This window comes from Haliotis rufescens, unplaced genomic scaffold, assembly GCF_023055435.1.
Source record: "Haliotis rufescens isolate VD_foot unplaced genomic scaffold, xgHalRufe1.0.p SCAF_57, whole genome shotgun sequence".
Lineage (NCBI taxonomy): Eukaryota > Metazoa > Mollusca > Gastropoda > Lepetellida > Haliotidae > Haliotis > Haliotis rufescens.
Window position 1 is genome coordinate 2,027,395 of NW_025964301.1, and position 20,960 is coordinate 2,048,354.

The 20,960-nt window shown below is 37.1% G+C and overlaps 1 protein-coding gene across 34 annotated transcripts in view; it reads right to left on the reverse strand.

The window, feature by feature from the left end:
* Nucleotides 1–1,248: 1,248 nt before the first annotated feature.
* Nucleotides 1,249–20,960, reverse strand: part of LOC124137803 (neurogenic locus Notch protein-like) — a 71,985-nt gene continuing 52,273 nt past the window's right edge. For 24 of the 34 annotated variants that reach the window (XM_048385341.1, XM_048385335.1, XM_048385322.1 and 21 more), the window contains 26 exons: nt 20,690–20,806; nt 16,957–17,073; nt 16,555–16,671; nt 15,151–15,273; nt 14,749–14,865; nt 13,353–13,475; nt 12,951–13,067; nt 12,473–12,589; nt 11,995–12,111; nt 11,517–11,633; nt 11,039–11,155; nt 10,561–10,677; nt 10,083–10,199; nt 9,605–9,721; nt 9,127–9,243; nt 8,649–8,765; nt 8,171–8,287; nt 7,693–7,809; nt 7,215–7,331; nt 6,737–6,853; nt 6,259–6,375; nt 5,781–5,897; nt 4,910–5,032; nt 4,508–4,624; nt 3,224–3,340; nt 1,249–1,364 (listed from right to left, as the gene is read on the reverse strand). In XM_048385341.1, coding sequence (XP_048241298.1) covers nt 1,306–1,364; nt 3,224–3,340; nt 4,508–4,624; nt 4,910–5,032; nt 5,781–5,897; nt 6,259–6,375; nt 6,737–6,853; nt 7,215–7,331; nt 7,693–7,809; nt 8,171–8,287; nt 8,649–8,765; nt 9,127–9,243; nt 9,605–9,721; nt 10,083–10,199; nt 10,561–10,677; nt 11,039–11,155; nt 11,517–11,633; nt 11,995–12,111; nt 12,473–12,589; nt 12,951–13,067; nt 13,353–13,475; nt 14,749–14,865; nt 15,151–15,273; nt 16,555–16,671; nt 16,957–17,073; nt 20,690–20,806 — 3,002 coding nt within the window. In that variant the 3' untranslated portion in view covers nt 1,249–1,305. Of the gene's footprint in view, nt 1,365–3,223; nt 3,341–4,507; nt 4,625–4,909; nt 5,033–5,780; nt 5,898–6,258; nt 6,376–6,736; nt 6,854–7,214; nt 7,332–7,692; nt 7,810–8,170; nt 8,288–8,648; nt 8,766–9,126; nt 9,244–9,604; nt 9,722–10,082; nt 10,200–10,560; nt 10,678–11,038; nt 11,156–11,516; nt 11,634–11,994; nt 12,112–12,472; nt 12,590–12,950; nt 13,068–13,352; nt 13,476–14,748; nt 14,866–15,150; nt 15,274–16,554; nt 16,672–16,956; nt 17,074–20,689; nt 20,807–20,960 lie in introns of those variants that run through there. The other 10 variants (XM_048385330.1, XM_048385331.1, XM_048385329.1 and 7 more) reach the window with 10 other exon arrangements.

Consider the following 20,960-nt stretch of genomic DNA (forward strand, 5'->3'; position numbering starts at 1 on the left):
GTAGTCCGAAAGTGTTACTGTCATTTCAAAAATATAGTCTAGTCGTGAAAAACGTTTGGCCGTCAAACTGTGTCAGTCATACACTTACGAACGTCAATTTCGCAGTCATGTTACTAACGTCTCGTCAAATGGAAAAGCCTTGTATCGTGTAAACTTCACATTTATAACAAATATAACAACCCGAACCTTAGAGTACATTAATTCTCGTCATGCATCCATCTGGTGATACAACAAAATGCCATTTTCTGTACTTATTCATTCCTTGTAATTTGGCAAAATAATTACAACTTCTAAGATGGATTTTGCCCTTCCACACGATACCAATGTTAATATCATCGGCGACACCTCCTTTGATAAGAAATCAATTTTGTTTTTGGGGTGTTGTGATGTTTAGAAGCAGTTAGCAATGTGCAAGCCTTTTTCAAGTCTTTATCATTTGCGCTTTTGTGTGGGGGTGTGCGGATGTACACCACGTAACAAGGAGAAAGCTCAACGTTGATGCTTACAGTTTGTTACATTTGTGTTGGGTAATCTCACCAGGAATAGCTGTTTGTACTTTGAAACTATGATCACTTTATCCCATTATAAAGTAGAATTTCGAAGGAGGATGGCAACAAAATGTACAAAAACATCTCTAACGACAGAGGGGCGGTCGGGTAGCCTAGTGGTTAAAGCGTTCGCTCGTCACGCCGAAGACCCGGTATCGATTCCCGACATGGGTACAATGTGTGAAGCCCATTTCTGGTGTCCCCCGCCGTGATATTGCTGGAATATTGCTAAAAGCGGCGTAAAACCATACTCACTCACTTACTCTAACGACAGAAGTTGAAAAGTGATCATAATGCATGAAGTCGCGTTTTGCTTTTCTTTCTTCTGTGATTGTAGTAGCGATTTTGAATCACTTTGCATTAGAATTTAAGAAGTTCCAAATGATCAACAGAAAGACGTTGATTCATTATTACAGTTTTCTAAGTTTCTAAATTTCGGTTTGGTACATTTGAAATAAACATCCTAAATGCATTAACGTTTGACCGATCGATATCATGGATAGAAAGGGGCACTGACGAGGCTTCAAGTTTCTGCAAGATGTCCAGGATAAAAATGAATATATCTAAAAAAATGTTCCCTGGATCGTTTAAGTAATTGCCATTGAAATAACAGAATCGATATCAATTTGACCTTCATGACAATAGTTTTTCAACTTATTGTATAAGTTATGTATTTCTAACAAACAATATGAAGTCAGAGTAAGCTGCAGAATATTTATTCAATGTGATTGACATGATTTTTAACTGATTCCAATCATCAGGTTTCCTCGTGTCCGTTCACCACAATCCGGATATCGATTTTCCGTTGGCTGCACACTGGAAAAGAAAACATATTATTTCTGAAGTTTTGAACTGCATTTCAGTTATATCCTAGCATGTCAGCTTGATGTAGCTGGAATAGGGAAACAAGCACTAAGTGATGCAGGCCTCAGAGCAGGCACGGTGCTGACAAACCTAGAAACAAAATGTGGGCAAAGTCGCGGCGCCCTTGATCATTGGGCATTGGTAGATCTCAATAGCATTGTCGTCAGTAAACGTGGTTAAGATACTAACGTTGATTTGATGCGACCTGAAATAAAGTAAAAGTCCCTACAGTTGTCAAGATGACATTGTTTGATAAAATTAATGATAACTTTGACACCTTTAAGATGATACGTATATCTCTTCTTTTGTTCAGTATTCTTAAAATACAAAAAAAAACTGGAATGAACATGTGGGTTATCATTTCTTTCGGTAGATTATATCAAATTATACTCCTTGTCTTGTGGTTACACAAAATAACCTAACTTCACTACAGAGGTATCGAAGGTCAGTATATGATTCTTAGTATTAATTTAGATACCCATGGGTGTATTAGAGGTGGTTCATACCAGAGACCACAAAAGACGACTTGTGTGTCCAAATGATTGATTAGAAACCGAAAAGAACTAACATCATTCGTGACAGATATTCTCCGCATTCTTGACTATCCGTCGTTTTGTTACACTTTGATGGCCTTAAAGTATAAACAACATATTTTGTTCAATAGTTCCATGCATAATCTCCAACAGTATATGACCTTTGAAATTACCTCCAATAATAAATGTCTGTTTGAAATGTAAGTTTGTAGGTTTGCATTTGTAATTTGGATAACTTATGTGCAAGTGTTATCTAATGTATACGTGTAGTGTCTGATACATAAACGTTTCCATTTCTAGCGTCCAATCTGCTTGCAAGTGCCTCCATTGCGGCAACGTCTTTTATGACACCGACCTTGGCGAAAACAAGAGCAAAAGGTGCTTGTCATTAATATTACTGATTGTGTTAATTCATCTTACAACAGACTGCAGGTCCATAATATCAGTCACGGGCATGTTCATGCTCACTGGTAAAGTAATACCTTGGCCAGGGCATTGACGTATTTGTCTTGTCGTTGAGATTCATGTAAAGAGCATTAATTACATTTTCCTTCAATAATCATTTAAACATATTTTAATGACTACACTGTAAGTGGATTCCACCTCGACAGAACACATCTCCATTTATTACTGTTAGGTTGGTAAAATTAATACCTATATCGACACAACGCGCGCCCGCGTGCGTTAGTGCGTATAGTCGTTGAGAAGCATGTTAAATACAATTATTTAGATTTTCTCTTACTAATAATCTTTTTCATGGCATTTTTGTTATACATTATGAAAAAGGCAGTGTGTGTACATCCCTTTAGAAAGTACAACTAACCCACATTACAAAAGACGGCAAGACATTTCTTAGTATTTGCAATGTATATTTTAAATAGATGACAAATTGGAAGGTATTTGTTGATCAACTCATCTGATGGCCTACAGACATTAAATTCCAAACATCAAATATATATACATGTTTTCATTAATTGCGTTGCACAATCTCAAAAAGTATATGACCTTTGAAATTACCTTTCATAACATATGTCTGTTTGAAATGATCACCTTTCGTAATTTTACATATAAAATTGGGATAACTTGTTCAACAAACAGAAGTAAATATTTCTTCCATTACATTAGGAAGCAATGCCTAGAATGTTCATCACTTTTTTACATCTGTAAACTTTGGGGAATCAATATAGTTAATGGAAGAATGCCTGGGGGCAGTGAGGGGTGTTTTACGTTTATCGTTCACCTATTCTCAGTTTCTAAAACATGGACACGGACACTTACCTATTCTCCTTTTACATGTCCTGCCTCTAAATCCACGTCGGCATAAACATCTCCACCTGAAGCGTCCAATCTGCTTGCATTTGCCTCCATTGCGGCAACGTCTTCTATGACACCAGCCTTGGCGATAACAAGAGCAAAATTTGCTTACTTTCATATTACAGATTGTGTTATTTCAACTTACAACATACTGCAGTCGCGGGCATGTTCATGCTCACTGATAAAGTGATACCTTGGCTTGGGCACCGATGTATTTGTCTAGTCGTTCAATAATCATTTCAACATATTTTAATGACTACAGAGTAAAACAGTGGATTCCACTTCGACAGAACACGTGTTCACTTATTACCGTTCGGACGGCAAAATTAATTCATGTACTTCCACAACGTATTTTCTACGTGGATTCCTCCTTTTTTGGTAAAATGGAGGAAACGATAAATACATAAGAATTCCTGTTCTCTCAATCTGTATAATACTGTATTTCCACGTTGGAATACAATCACGGACATCTTTATATTTTAACCAAACTTCTATTTGGTAGTATGTACTTGTGAACACTGACGTGTGCGCGCGCGTGCGTGCGTGCGTGCGTGCGTGCGTGCGTGCGTGCGTGCGTTCGTGCGTGTGTGTGGGTGGGTGGTTGTTGAGAAGCGTGTTAATTGCAATTATTTAGATGTCCCATTGCCAATAATTAAAAATCTTTTTCATGACACCATTGATATCCACTATGAAAAATGCAGCGTGTTTACATCCCCTTGGAAAGTACAACTAACCCACAATACAAAAGACGGCAAGACATTTTTCATTATTTGCAATGTTTATTTTAAATAGATGAAACATTGTAAGGCATTTGTTGTTCAACTAATATTTTATGGCCTTCAAACATTAAATATTATACATTTTTTCATTAATTGCGTTGCATTATCTCAAACAGTATATGACCTTTGCAATTACCTCTAATAAAACATGTCTGTTTGAAATGATTTCCTTTTCTAAGTTTACATTTAAATTGGGATAACTTGTGTGCAAGTGTTATGTAATGTATACATGTAGCATTTTATATACACATTTTCATTCACACTGGATTGATGGTATGGCACTATTCGTATGTTTTGTCAGTCTCTGAATGTGTAATAATGATGATGACAGTACGAACTTACCTTACACAATCATAACGAAACTAATCGTATACAATTATGTTCAATATTTGACTAATCTCAACTTGTACATGCCATTTTGAAATGATCACCTATCCTCAGTTTATAAAACATGGACCCGAACACTTACCAACACTCTGCTGACATCTCCTGCCTCTGAATCCACGTCGACATAAACATCTCCATCTGAAGAGTCCAATCCGCTTGCAAATGCCTCCATTGAGGCAACGTCTTCTAGGACACCCACCTTGGCGAAAACAAGAGCAAAAGGTGCTTACATATGTAATGTATTCATGTAGCGTCTTTTAAACAATTTATTATTTACACTGTATTTTATGGCACTATTCGTATCTGTTTTGTCATTCATTGTATGTGGAATACATGATGATGAAAGTACGAACTTACCTTACACAATCATAACGGAACTTATTGTATAAAACAATGTTGAATTAATGGCTAATCTCAACTTGATCATGCCATCTTGAAATGATCACCTATTCTCAGTTTATTAAACATGGACCCGAACACTTACCTACTCTCCTTTTACATCTCCTGCCTCTGAATCCACGTCGACAAAAACATCTCCATCTCCAGCGTCCAATCTGCTTGCAAGTGCCTCCATTGCGGCAACGTCTTCTATGGCACCGACCTTGGCCTATAAAAGAGCAAAAGGTGTTTACATTACAGATTGTGTTAATTCAACTTACAGCATACTGCAGGTCCATAATATCAGTCAAGGGCATGTTCATGTGGTTGTTGAGAAGCGTGTTAATTGCAATTATTTAGATGTCCCATTGCCAATAATTAAAAATCTTTTTCATGACACCATTGATATCCACTATGAAAAATGCAGCGTGTTTACATCCCCTTGGAAAGTACAACTAACCCACAATACAAAAGACGGCAAGACATTTTTCATGATTTGCAATGTTTATTTTAAATAGATGAAACATTGTAAGGCATTTGTTGTTCAACTAATATTTTATGGCCTTCAAACATTAAATATTATACATTTTTTTCATTAATTGCGTTGCATTATCTCAAACAGTATATGACCTTTGCAATTACCTCTAATAAAACATGTCTGTTTGAAATGATTTCCTTTTCTAAGTTTACATTTAAATTGGGATAACTTGTGTGCAAGTGTTATGTAATGTATACATGTAGCATTTTATATACACATTTTTATTCACACTGGATTGATAGTATGGCACTATTCGTATCTGTTTTGTCAGTCTCTGAATGAGTAATAATGATGATGACAGTACGAACTTACCTTACACAATCATAACGAAACTAATCGTATACAACTATGTTCAATATTTGACTAATCTCAACTTGTACATGCCATTTTGAAATGATCACCTATCCTCAGTTTATAAAACATGGACCCGAACACTTACCAAAACTCTGCTGACATCTCCTGCCTCTGAATCCACGTCGACATAAGCATCTCCATCTGAAGAGTCCAATCCGCTTGCAAGTGCCTCCATTGCGGCAACGTCCTCTGGGACACCCACCTTGGCGAAAACAAGAGAAAAAGGTGCTTACATATGTAATGTATTCATGTAGCGTCTGTTAAACAATTTATTATTTACACTGAATTTTATGGCACTATTCGTATCTGTTTTGTCATTCATTGTATGTCGAATACATGATGATGAAAGTACGAACTTACCTTACACAATAATAATGCGTATCTGTTTTGTCAGTCTCTGAATGTGTAATACATGATGATGACAGTACGAACCTACCTTACACAATCATAACGAAACTAATCGTATACAACTATGTTCAATATTTGACTAATCTCAACTTGTACATGCCATTTTGAAATGATCACCTATTCTCAGTTTTTAAAACATGGACCCGGACACTTACCAACACCCTTCTGACATCTCCTGCCTCTGAATCCACGTCGACATAAGCATCTCCATCTGAAGAGTCCAATCCGCTTGCAAGTGCCTCCATTGCGGCAACGTCCTCTGGGACACCCACCTTGGCGAAAACAAGAGAAAAAGGTGCTTACATATGTAATGTATTCATGTAGCGTCTGTTAAACAATTTATTATTTACACTGAATTTTATGGCACTATTCGTATCTGTTTTGTCATTCATTGTATGTCGAATACATGATGATGAAAGTACGAACTTACCTTACACAATAATAATGCGTATCTGTTTTGTCAGTCTCTGAATGTGTAATACATGATGATGACAGTACGAACCTACCTTACACAATCATAACGAAACTAATCGTATACAACTATGTTCAATATTTGACTAATCTCAACTTGTACATGCCATTTTGAAATGATCACCTATTCTCAGTTTTTAAAACATGGACCCGGACACTTACCAACACCCTTCTGACATCTCCTGCCTCTGAATCCACGTCGACATAAGCATCTCCATCTGAAGAGTCCAATCCGCTTGCAAGTGCCTCCATTGCGGCAACGTCCTCTGGGACACCCACCTTGGCGAAAACAAGAGAAAAAGGTGCTTACATATGTAATGTATTCATGTAGCGTCTGTTAAACAATTTATTATTTACACTGAATTTTATGGCACTATTCGTATCTGTTTTGTCATTCATTGTATGTCGAATACATGATGATGAAAGTACGAACTTACCTTACACAATAATAATGCGTATCTGTTTTGTCAGTCTCTGAATGTGTAATACATGATGATGACAGTACGAACCTACCTTACACAATCATAACGAAACTAATCGTATACAACTATGTTCAATATTTGACTAATCTCAACTTGTACATGCCATTTTGAAATGATCACCTATTCTCAGTTTTTAAAACATGGACCCGGACACTTACCAACACCCTTCTGACATCTCCTGCCTCTGAATCCACGTCGACATAAGCATCTCCATCTGAAGAGTCCAATCCGCTTGCAAGTGCCTCCATTGCGGCAACGTCCTCTGGGACACCCACCTTGGCGAAAACAAGAGAAAAAGGTGCTTACATATGTAATGTATTCATGTAGCGTCTGTTAAACAATTTATTATTTACACTGAATTTTATGGCACTATTCGTATCTGTTTTGTCATTCATTGTATGTCGAATACATGATGATGAAAGTACGAACTTACCTTACACAATAATAATGCGTATCTGTTTTGTCAGTCTCTGAATGTGTAATACATGATGATGACAGTACGAACCTACCTTACACAATCATAACGAAACTAATCGTATACAACTATGTTCAATATTTGACTAATCTCAACTTGTACATGCCATTTTGAAATGATCACCTATTCTCAGTTTTTAAAACATGGACCCGGACACTTACCAACACCCTTCTGACATCTCCTGCCTCTGAATCCACGTCGACATAAGCATCTCCATCTGAAGAGTCCAATCCGCTTGCAAGTGCCTCCATTGCGGCAACGTCCTCTGGGACACCCACCTTGGCGAAAACAAGAGAAAAAGGTGCTTACATATGTAATGTATTCATGTAGCGTCTGTTAAACAATTTATTATTTACACTGAATTTTATGGCACTATTCGTATCTGTTTTGTCATTCATTGTATGTCGAATACATGATGATGAAAGTACGAACTTACCTTACACAATAATAATGCGTATCTGTTTTGTCAGTCTCTGAATGTGTAATACATGATGATGACAGTACGAACCTACCTTACACAATCATAACGAAACTAATCGTATACAACTATGTTCAATATTTGACTAATCTCAACTTGTACATGCCATTTTGAAATGATCACCTATTCTCAGTTTTTAAAACATGGACCCGGACACTTACCAACACCCTTCTGACATCTCCTGCCTCTGAATCCACGTCGACATAAGCATCTCCATCTGAAGAGTCCAATCCGCTTGCAAGTGCCTCCATTGCGGCAACGTCCTCTGGGACACCCACCTTGGCGAAAACAAGAGAAAAAGGTGCTTACATATGTAATGTATTCATGTAGCGTCTGTTAAACAATTTATTATTTACACTGAATTTTATGGCACTATTCGTATCTGTTTTGTCATTCATTGTATGTCGAATACATGATGATGAAAGTACGAACTTACCTTACACAATAATAATGCGTATCTGTTTTGTCAGTCTCTGAATGTGTAATACATGATGATGACAGTACGAACCTACCTTACACAATCATAACGAAACTAATCGTATACAACTATGTTCAATATTTGACTAATCTCAACTTGTACATGCCATTTTGAAATGATCACCTATTCTCAGTTTTTAAAACATGGACCCGGACACTTACCAACACCCTTCTGACATCTCCTGCCTCTGAATCCACGTCGACATAAGCATCTCCATCTGAAGAGTCCAATCCGCTTGCAAGTGCCTCCATTGCGGCAACGTCCTCTGGGACACCCACCTTGGCGAAAACAAGAGAAAAAGGTGCTTACATATGTAATGTATTCATGTAGCGTCTGTTAAACAATTTATTATTTACACTGAATTTTATGGCACTATTCGTATCTGTTTTGTCATTCATTGTATGTCGAATACATGATGATGAAAGTACGAACTTACCTTACACAATAATAATGCGTATCTGTTTTGTCAGTCTCTGAATGTGTAATACATGATGATGACAGTACGAACCTACCTTACACAATCATAACGAAACTAATCGTATACAACTATGTTCAATATTTGACTAATCTCAACTTGTACATGCCATTTTGAAATGATCACCTATTCTCAGTTTTTAAAACATGGACCCGGACACTTACCAACACCCTTCTGACATCTCCTGCCTCTGAATCCACGTCGACATAAGCATCTCCATCTGAAGAGTCCAATCCGCTTGCAAGTGCCTCCATTGCGGCAACGTCCTCTGGGACACCCACCTTGGCGAAAACAAGAGAAAAAGGTGCTTACATATGTAATGTATTCATGTAGCGTCTGTTAAACAATTTATTATTTACACTGAATTTTATGGCACTATTCGTATCTGTTTTGTCATTCATTGTATGTCGAATACATGATGATGAAAGTACGAACTTACCTTACACAATAATAATGCGTATCTGTTTTGTCAGTCTCTGAATGTGTAATACATGATGATGACAGTACGAACCTACCTTACACAATCATAACGAAACTAATCGTATACAACTATGTTCAATATTTGACTAATCTCAACTTGTACATGCCATTTTGAAATGATCACCTATTCTCAGTTTTTAAAACATGGACCCGGACACTTACCAACACCCTTCTGACATCTCCTGCCTCTGAATCCACGTCGACATAAGCATCTCCATCTGAAGAGTCCAATCCGCTTGCAAGTGCCTCCATTGCGGCAACGTCCTCTGGGACACCCACCTTGGCGAAAACAAGAGAAAAAGGTGCTTACATATGTAATGTATTCATGTAGCGTCTGTTAAACAATTTATTATTTACACTGAATTTTATGGCACTATTCGTATCTGTTTTGTCATTCATTGTATGTCGAATACATGATGATGAAAGTACGAACTTACCTTACACAATAATAATGCGTATCTGTTTTGTCAGTCTCTGAATGTGTAATACATGATGATGACAGTACGAACCTACCTTACACAATCATAACGAAACTAATCGTATACAACTATGTTCAATATTTGACTAATCTCAACTTGTACATGCCATTTTGAAATGATCACCTATTCTCAGTTTTTAAAACATGGACCCGGACACTTACCAACACCCTTCTGACATCTCCTGCCTCTGAATCCACGTCGACATAAGCATCTCCATCTGAAGAGTCCAATCCGCTTGCAAGCGCCTCCATTGCGGCAACGTCCTCTGGGACACCCACCTTGGCGAAAACAAGAGAAAAAGGTGCTTACATATGTAATGTATTCATGTAGCGTCTGTTAAACAATTTATTATTTACACTGAATTTTATGGCACTATTCGTATCTGTTTTGTCATTCATTGTATGTCGAATACATGATGATGAAAGTACGAACTTACCTTACACAATAATAATGCGTATCTGTTTTGTCAGTCTCTGAATGTGTAATACATGATGATGACAGTACGAACCTACCTTACACAATCATAACGAAACTAATCGTATACAACTATGTTCAATATTTGACTAATCTCAACTTGTACATGCCATTTTGAAATGATCACCTATTCTCAGTTTTTAAAACATGGACCCGGACACTTACCAACACCCTTCTGACATCTCCTGCCTCTAAATCCACGTCGACATAAGCATCTCCATCTGAAGAGTCCAATCCGCTTGCAAGTGCCTCCATTGCGGCAACGTCCTCTGGGACACCCACCTTGGCGAAAACAAGAGAAAAAGGTGCTTACATATGTAATGTATTCATGTAGCGTCTGTTAAACAATTTATTATTTACACTGAATTTTATGGCACTATTCGTATCTGTTTTGTCATTCATTGTATGTCGAATACATGATGATGAAAGTACGAACTTACCTTACACAATAATAATGCGTATCTGTTTTGTCAGTCTCTGAATGTGTAATACATGATGATGACAGTACGAACCTACCTTACACAATCATAACGAAACTAATCGTATACAACTATGTTCAATATTTGACTAATCTCAACTTGTACATGCCATTTTGAAATGATCACCTATTCTCAGTTTTTAAAACATGGACCCGGACACTTACCAACACCCTTCTGACATCTCCTGCCTCTGAATCCACGTCGACATAAGCATCTCCATCTGAAGAGTCCAATCCGCTTGCAAGTGCCTCCATTGCGGCAACGTCCTCTGGGACACCCACCTTGGCGAAAACAAGAGAAAAAGGTGCTTACATATGTAATGTATTCATGTAGCGTCTGTTAAACAATTTATTATTTACACTGAATTTTATGGCACTATTCGTATCTGTTTTGTCATTCATTGTATGTCGAATACATGATGATGAAAGTACGAACTTACCTTACACAATAATAATGCGTATCTGTTTTGTCAGTCTCTGAATGTGTAATACATGATGATGACAGTACGAACCTACCTTACACAATCATAACGAAACTAATCGTATACAACTATGTTCAATATTTGACTAATCTCAACTTGTACATGCCATTTTGAAATGATCACCTATTCTCAGTTTTTAAAACATGGACCCGGACACTTACCAACACCCTTCTGACATCTCCTGCCTCTGAATCCACGTCGACATAAGCATCTCCATCTGAAGAGTCCAATCCGCTTGCAAGTGCCTCCATTGCGGCAACGTCCTCTGGGACACCCACCTTGGCGAAAACAAGAGAAAAAGGTGCTTACATATGTAATGTATTCATGTAGCGTCTGTTAAACAATTTATTATTTACACTGAATTTTATGGCACTATTCGTATCTGTTTTGTCATTCATTGTATGTCGAATACATGATGATGAAAGTACGAACTTACCTTACACAATAATAATGCGTATCTGTTTTGTCAGTCTCTGAATGTGTAATACATGATGATGACAGTACGAACCTACCTTACACAATCATAACGAAACTAATCGTATACAACTATGTTCAATATTTGACTAATCTCAACTTGTACATGCCATTTTGAAATGATCACCTATTCTCAGTTTTTAAAACATGGACCCGGACACTTACCAACACCCTTCTGACATCTCCTGCCTCTGAATCCACGTCGACATAAGCATCTCCATCTGAAGAGTCCAATCCGCTTGCAAGTGCCTCCATTGCGGCAACGTCCTCTGGGACACCCACCTTGGCGAAAACAAGAGAAAAAGGTGCTTACATATGTAATGTATTCATGTAGCGTCTGTTAAACAATTTATTATTTACACTGAATTTTATGGCACTATTCGTATCTGTTTTGTCATTCATTGTATGTCGAATACATGATGATGAAAGTACGAACTTACCTTACACAATAATAATGCGTATCTGTTTTGTCAGTCTCTGAATGTGTAATACATGATGATGACAGTACGAACCTACCTTACACAATCATAACGAAACTAATCGTATACAACTATGTTCAATATTTGACTAATCTCAACTTGTACATGCCATTTTGAAATGATCACCTATTCTCAGTTTTTAAAACATGGACCCGGACACTTACCAACACCCTTCTGACATCTCCTGCCTCTGAATCCACGTCGACATAAGCATCTCCATCTGAAGAGTCCAATCCGCTTGCAAGTGCCTCCATTGCGGCAACGTCCTCTGGGACACCCACCTTGGCGAAAACAAGAGAAAAAGGTGCTTACATATGTAATGTATTCATGTAGCGTCTGTTAAACAATTTATTATTTACACTGAATTTTATGGCACTATTCGTATCTGTTTTGTCATTCATTGTATGTCGAATACATGATGATGAAAGTACGAACTTACCTTACACAATAATAATGCGTATCTGTTTTGTCAGTCTCTGAATGTGTAATACATGATGATGACAGTACGAACCTACCTTACACAATCATAACGAAACTAATCGTATACAACTATGTTCAATATTTGACTAATCTCAACTTGTACATGCCATTTTGAAATGATCACCTATTCTCAGTTTTTAAAACATGGACCCGGACACTTACCAACACCCTTCTGACATCTCCTGCCTCTGAATCCACGTCGACATAAGCATCTCCATCTGAAGAGTCCAATCCGCTTGCAAGTGCCTCCATTGCGGCAACGTCCTCTGGGACACCCACCTTGGCGAAAACAAGAGAAAAAGGTGCTTACATATGTAATGTATTCATGTAGCGTCTGTTAAACAATTTATTATTTACACTGAATTTTATGGCACTATTCGTATCTGTTTTGTCATTCATTGTATGTCGAATACATGATGATGAAAGTACGAACTTACCTTACACAATAATAACGGAACTAAGTGTATAGAACAATGTTGAGTATATGGCTAATCGCAACATGATCATGCCATTTTGAAATGATCACCTATTCTCAGTTTATTGAACATGGACACGGCCACTTACCTACTTTCCTTTTACATCTCCTGCCTCTAAATCCACGTCGACAAAAACATCTCCATTTCCGGCGTCCAGTCTGCTTGCAAGTGCCTCCATTGCGGCAACGTCTTTTATGACACCAACCTTGGCCTAAACAAGAGCAAATGGTGTTTACATTACAGATTGTGTTAATTCAACTTACAACATACTGCAGTTCCATAATATCAGTCACGGGCATGTTCATGCTCACTGATAAAGTAATACCTTGGATTGGGCACTGAAGTATTTGTCTAGTCGTTGAGATGCATGTAAAGAGAATTATTTCAATTGTCCTTCAATAATCATTTCAACATATTTTAATGACTACAGAGTAAAACAGTGGATTCCACCTGGACAAAACATATCTTGAGTTATTACCGTTGGGTCGGCAAAATTAATTCATGTACTGCCACAACGTATTTTCTACTTGGATTCCTCCTTTTTGGTAAAATGGAGGATACGATAAATACAAAGCAATTCCTGTTCTCTCAATCTGTAAAATACTGTGTTTCCACGTTGGAATACAATCACGGACATCTTCATATTTTAACCAAACTTCTATTTGGTAGTATGTTCTTGTGAACACTGACGTATGCGTTTCTATCTGTGTGTGTGTGTGTGTGTGTGTGTGTGTGTGTGTGTGTGTGTGTGTGTGTGTGTGTGTGTGTGTGTGTGTGTGTGTGTGTGTGTGTGTGTGTGTGTGTGTGTGTGTATGTGAGTGTGTGTGTGTGTGTTTCTTAAGAAGGATGTTAATTGCAATTATTTAGATGTCCCATTGCAAGTTATTAAAAATCTTTTTAATCACACCATTGATATCCATTATGAAAAATGCAGCTTGTGTACATCCCCATGGAAATTACAACTAACCCACATTACAAAAGACGGCAAGTCATTTTTCATGATTTGCAATGTTTATTTTAAATAGATGAAACATTGTAAGGTATTTGTTGTTCAACTCATTTGATGGGCTACAAACATTAAACATATACACATTTTTTTCAGTAATTGCGTTGCGTTATCTGAAACAGTATATGACCTTTAGAAATTACCTGTAATAAAACATGTCTGTTTAAAAGGATTTCCTTTTGTAAGTTTACATTTAAAATTGGGATAACTTGTGTGCAAGTGTTATGTAATGTATACATGTAGCGTCTTATAAACATATTTACTCACACTGGATTGATAGAATGGCACTATTCGCATCTGTTTTGTCAGTCTCTGAATGTGTAATACATGATGATCACAGTACGAACCTACCTTACACAATCATAACGAAACTAATCGTATACAACTATGTTCAATATTTGACTAATCTCAACTTGTACATGCCATTTTGAAATGATCACCTATTCTCAGTTTTTAAAACATGGACCCGGACACTTACCAACACCCTTCTGACATCTCCTGCCTCTGAATCCACGTCGACATAAGCATCTCCATCTGAAGAGTCCAATCCGCTTGCAAGTGCCTCCATTGCGGCAACGTCCTCTGGGACACCCACCTTGGCGAAAACAAGAGAAAAAGGTGCTTACATATGTAATGTATTCATGTAGCGTCTGTTAAACAATTTATTATTTACACTGAATTTTATGGCACTATTCGTATCTGTTTTGTCATTCATTGTATGTGGAATACATGATGATGAAAGTACGAACTTACCTTACACAATAATAACGGAACTAAGTGTATAGAACAATGTTGAGTATATGGCTAATCGCAACATGATCATGCCATTTTGAAATGATCACCTATTCTCAGTTTATTGAACATGGACACGGCCACTTACCTACTTTCCTTTTACATCTCCTGCCTCTAAATCCACGTCGACAAAAACATCTCCATTTCCGGCGTCCAATCTGCTTGCAAGTGCCTCCATTGCGGCAACGTCTTTTATGACACCGACCTTGGCCTAAACAAGAGCAAATGGTGTTTACATTACAGATTGTGTTAATTCAACTTACAACATACTGCAGTTCCATAATATCAGTCACGGGCATGTTCATGCTCACTGATAAAGTAATACCTTGGATTGGGCACTGAAGTATTTGTCTAGTCGTTGAGATGCATGTAAAGAGAATTATTTCAATTGTCCTTCAATAATCATTTCAACATATTTTAATGACTACAGAGTAAAACAGTGGATTCCACCTGGACAAAACCTATATTGACTTATGACCGTTAGGTCGGCAAAATTAATTCATGTACTGCCACAACGTATTTTCTACTTGGATTCCTCCTTTTTGGTAAAATGGAGGATACGATAAATAAAAAGCAATTCCTGTTCTCTCAATCTGTAAAATACTGTGTTTCCACGTTGGAATACAATCACGGACATCTTCATATTTTAACCAAACTTCTATTTGGTAGTATGTTCTTGTGAACACTGACGTATGCGTTTCTATCTGTGTGTGTGTGTGTGTGTGTGTGTGTGTGTTTGTGTGTGTGTGTGTGTGTGTGTGTGTGTGTGTGTGTGTGTGTGTGTGTGTGTGTGTGTGTGTGTGTGTGTGTGTGTGTGTGTGTGTGTGTGTGTGTGTGTGTGTTTCTTAAGAAGCATGTTAATTGCAATTATTAAGATGTCCAAATGCAAGTTATTAAAAATCTTTTAAATCACACCATTGATATCCATTATGAAAAATGCAGCGTGTGTACATCCCCATGGAAATTACAACTAACCCACATTACAAAAGACGGCAAGTCATTTTTCATGATTTGCAATGTTTATTTTAAATAGATGAAACATTGTAAGGTATTTGTTGTTCAACTCATTTGATGGGCTACAAACATTAAACATATACACATTTTTTTCAGTAATTGCGTTGCATTATCTGAAACAGTATATGACCTTTAGAAATTACCTGTAATAAAACATGTCTGTTTAAAAGGATTTCCTTTTGTAAGTTTACATTTAAAATTGGGATAACTTGTGTGCAAGTGTTATGTAATGTATACATGTAGCGTCTTATAAACATATTAATTCACACTGGATTGATAGAATGGCACTATTCGTATCTGTTTTGTCAGTCTCTGAATGTGTAATACATGATGATGACAGTACGAACCTACCTTACACAATCATAACGAAACTAATCGTATACAACTATGTTCAATATTTGACTAATCTCAACTTGTACATGCCATTTTGAAATGATCACCTATTCTCAGTTTTTAAAACATGGACCCGGACACTTACCAACACCCTTCTGACATCTCCTGCCTCTGAATCCACGTCGACATAAGCATCTCCATCTGAAGAGTCCAATCCGCTTGCAAGTGCCTCCATTGCGGCAACGTCTTCTGGGACACCCACCTTGGCGAAAACAAGAGAAAAAGGTGCTTACATATGTAATGTATTCATGTAGCGTCTGTTAAACAATGTATTATTTACACTGAATTTTATGGCACTATTCGTATCTGTTTTGTCATTCATTGTATGTGGAATACATGATGATGAAAGTACGAACTTACCTTACACAATCATAACGGAACTAAGTGTATAGAACAATGTTGAGTATATGGCTAATCGCAACATGATCATGCCATTTTGAAATGATTACCTATTCTCAGTTTATTGAACATGGACACGGCCACTTACCTACTTTCCTTTTACATCTCCTGCCTCTGAATCCACGTCGACATAAACATCTCCATTTCCGGCGTCCAATCTGCTTGCAAGTGCCTCCATTGCGGCAACGTCTTTTATGACACCAACCTTGGCCAAAACAAGAGAAAAGGGTGCTTACATATGTAATGTATTCATGTAGCGTCTGTTAAACAATGTATTATTTACACTGAATTGTATGGCACTATTCGTATCTGTTTTGTCATTCATTGTATGTGGAATTCGTGATGATGAAAGTACGAACTTACCTTACAAAACTATAACGGAACTAAGTGAAAAGAACAATGTTGAGTGTATGGCTAATCGCAACTTGAACATGCCATTTTGAAATGATCACCTGTTCTCAGTTTATTAAACATGGACACGGACACGTACCTACTCTCAAAGTGAAAGTCAAAAGAAGTTCATTGTACAAAAGGCCTCCGGCCCATATACATGGTAGAAGAAAGAGTTAGGCATATAGATACAATCATAAATGTTACACATTGGGATATACACGTTGTTTGATTAATTCATTTCTTTTGGCTAATGCATGCTTAATATAAAGCGAAAGATTCAATATATTTGATTCGTTCTTTGTCATCAGCATAACTACAAAGGCGTTTATCGGTGACATTGCTATTAAATAATCTTTTATATATTTCTTTCAGAGATCATTGCGAAATGGACAGACGAACACAAAAGGAATTTCATTTTCTATCTCTAGATTACACAATGGACAAATTTATTTCCTTTGTTCAATGGACAGTTTTCTTTCTTCATTTACAAATAGGTCTAGCAAACCAAGTCGATATTTAATTAATTGTTTTCTTAAGTTTTCTGTAGTGAGTACTGATAAATTTATTTCTGGTTGAAGTAAAGTCTTGAAAGTTTTGTAATATTCATAACATGAACTATCCTCTAAAGTGGAGTGCCATTCTTGGTAGAACATACTTATAGACCGATTCCGAAATTCATTAAGAAACAGATTTACATTTCAAACTGACTGACATAGCCATATAAAACCAAAACCATGCGAAAATAAAAGATTTCTAATATGCGATGTCCAAGTATTCTTACCCATGTTATCTAAATGTAGAAGCATGTTATAGGCTAATTTGGGGAGACGTTGTTCATACATATCAAGAATTGTAAACCAGTATTTTAAACATCTGATCTGAGAGTTAATATATAATGGGTATCTACCACATTCACCATAAACCATGCAATTTGGTGTAGAAGATCCGACACACAGAAACTTTTTACATGCTAATAAGTGAACCTTCTCTAAGCAGTCATAACGTTGAAATCCCCATACTTCAGAACCATACAATAAGATTGGTTGTATCTGGGTATCAAAAAGCTTAAAGAAGATCTTATCACATTTTTTTCCAATTCATTGTGTGTAAGAACCAGATTCCTAAATATGAGTAGTGATCTACTATATTGACTAACTGGCCATCGCAGACCATCTCTCTTTCGACGCTATTGGACCACCTTTTCTGAAGATCACAATTTTAGTTTTTTTCAAATTTACTGATAATTTCCATTCTTTCGTGTATGTACATAAAATATGTGATTGCCTTTGTAGACCAACAACAGTATCTGACACTAGAATGACATCATCTGCGAAAAGTAACATTAATATTTCTATCAAATCTGGAAACATTGGGATACCATGTTTACCACTGGCAGCTATTTCGTAATATAATTCATCAATGAAAAATGAAAATAAGATCGGACTCAAAATACAGCCTTGTCTTAGGCCCAAAGGACAATCAAAGAAATATGTTAAAGCTATCCCCACAACGAACACATGATCTCACATTAGAATACATTGATTTTAGAATAGTAAACATTTTCCCACGTAAACCAGCTTTTCGCAGACATGTCCATAGCTTAAAGCGATTGACAGAATCGAAAGCCTTTTTAAAATCTACAAATGCTTCATACAGTTTATGCTTATGCCGTGACAAGGTTTTTTGAATAAGTGCATAAAGTGTAAATACATGATCTTCGGTCGAATAACTTTTTCTGAAGCCAGCTTGAAATTCGGGAATTTTATCACGCATGGTCGCCAATTTGGAAATTCTATTGTTTAATATTGTAGTAAATACTTTTCCTAAAATGAGGGTTACTTACTTACTTATATTGGAGATTTTACGTGCCCTTTCCGACTGCAGCGTATTTCGCACACGGGCCCGGCCAGGCCATTTAATGTGTTTCCGAAAGAGGGAAAAAGTTGTTTGGCAATCCAGTAGGGGTGTTTTAGTGGTTGTTTATATAGAATTTTGGAAACTTTGAGATTTGGAAAAAATGCCAAGAGGGTTTGGGGGGCGAACTAAGGGACCTGAGTATGGAAGTTTGTTAGTTTGATTATGTGGTTTGGTTTTGGTAGTTTATTGGGGTTTTAAATGCGATTTATTAGTCCTGTTTTGATTAAGTATACGCCTAAGGCTTTGAATTTTTCTATTTTATGTTGTGGGTTCAGGATTGCTTCTAGAGTAAGAGCCTTATTTAGATTTAGGGTGGTTTGTAGTGTAGTTCGGTGTGTTAGGTAGTAGGTGCAGTGTATGAGTGTGTGTTCTGGGGTTTCTTGTTGTTTGCAATGTGCAATAGGGACATGAAGCCAATAAACAGGATAAGTGATTATTGTTTGATGAGTTCATAGCAGGCGGATGGGATGAAATAGCCCTGATCTCTGTTGATTGATGGCTTGTGGCGGCAAATGTGGACTGCTTCTGCTAGTTTTCTTTTAGTGAAATCGTGGAGGCTGATTTGCTGTCGGATTTAATGGTGGAGGTTTTATGCTCTTTCATTCTGGCGGGATGTTTCACCTACGTAAGATTGTCCACAGTTGCAGTTCACCCCATCCGCCTACTATGAACTCATCAAACAATAATCACTTATCCTGTTTATTGGCTTCATGTCCCTATTGGCTTCCACCTTTATGTTCTCTGTCCATCGTGTTGTGACAGCATCATCTCTTTGTTGTCAACACATACCAATGTTATCCCACTCATGTATGCAATTGGTGTTACTGTTATTCCTCTATTGTTAATCATCCACCTACTATATATATTCTGAACTATGTCCCTCATTCAGTCTTTCTTGACAACGGTATAAGGATCTATACCGAAACGTCGCTTTTCACAGTATTAAAGAAGTTGTTATCCATAAAATTGTGTATATCTTGACTTCAACATTTCGATAACTACATCATCAGGACCAGCTGCTTTTCCCTTCTTGAGGTGATTTATCGCATCTAATATTTCGTTTTCAACAATGGGTGAATCTAGCAGAACTTCATCAACATCTGTGTCGCATTCACTAAAATATTTTTTGCATATCATCAGTTGCCATAGTGAATATGGCATCATTTGAAAAAAACTTCTTAAAATGACCAAGCCACTATGTTATCTGTAGCAGAGGATCTATTCTTAAGAGATCGTACTTGTTTCCAGAACGAAGAAGGGTTGTAAATACACTTTTTGAGTTTGTCTTGTCTATGTCTACGCATAACAAGTTTGTAAATCCGACAGCAACTTTTATATTTATTCCTACTTTCGCAATATTTCTTTCTGTCAAGACTATAGTACGGGCAGTCCTAAATCTTCGTAGTGCTCTGCGGGCGTTACGCCTTGCAATTCTACATCCAGTATTAAAAGTTTTAGATTTATACATGTTCAGTTTTAATTCTTTTCTCACACAAGCTGCTGAAACTTACCAACACTCTTCCGACATCTCCTGCCTCTGAATCCACGTCGACATAAACATCTCCATCTGAAGAGTCCGATCTGCTTGCAAGTGCCTCCATTGCGGCAAAGTCTTCTACGACACCGACCTTGGCGAAAACAAGAGCAAAAGGTGCTTGTCATAAATATTACTTATTGTGTTAATTCAATAGACTGCATTCATGCATTATTTAGATTTTCCTTCAATAATTGTAATCATTTCTGCATATTTTGAATGACCACAGTGTAAAACAGTGGATTCAA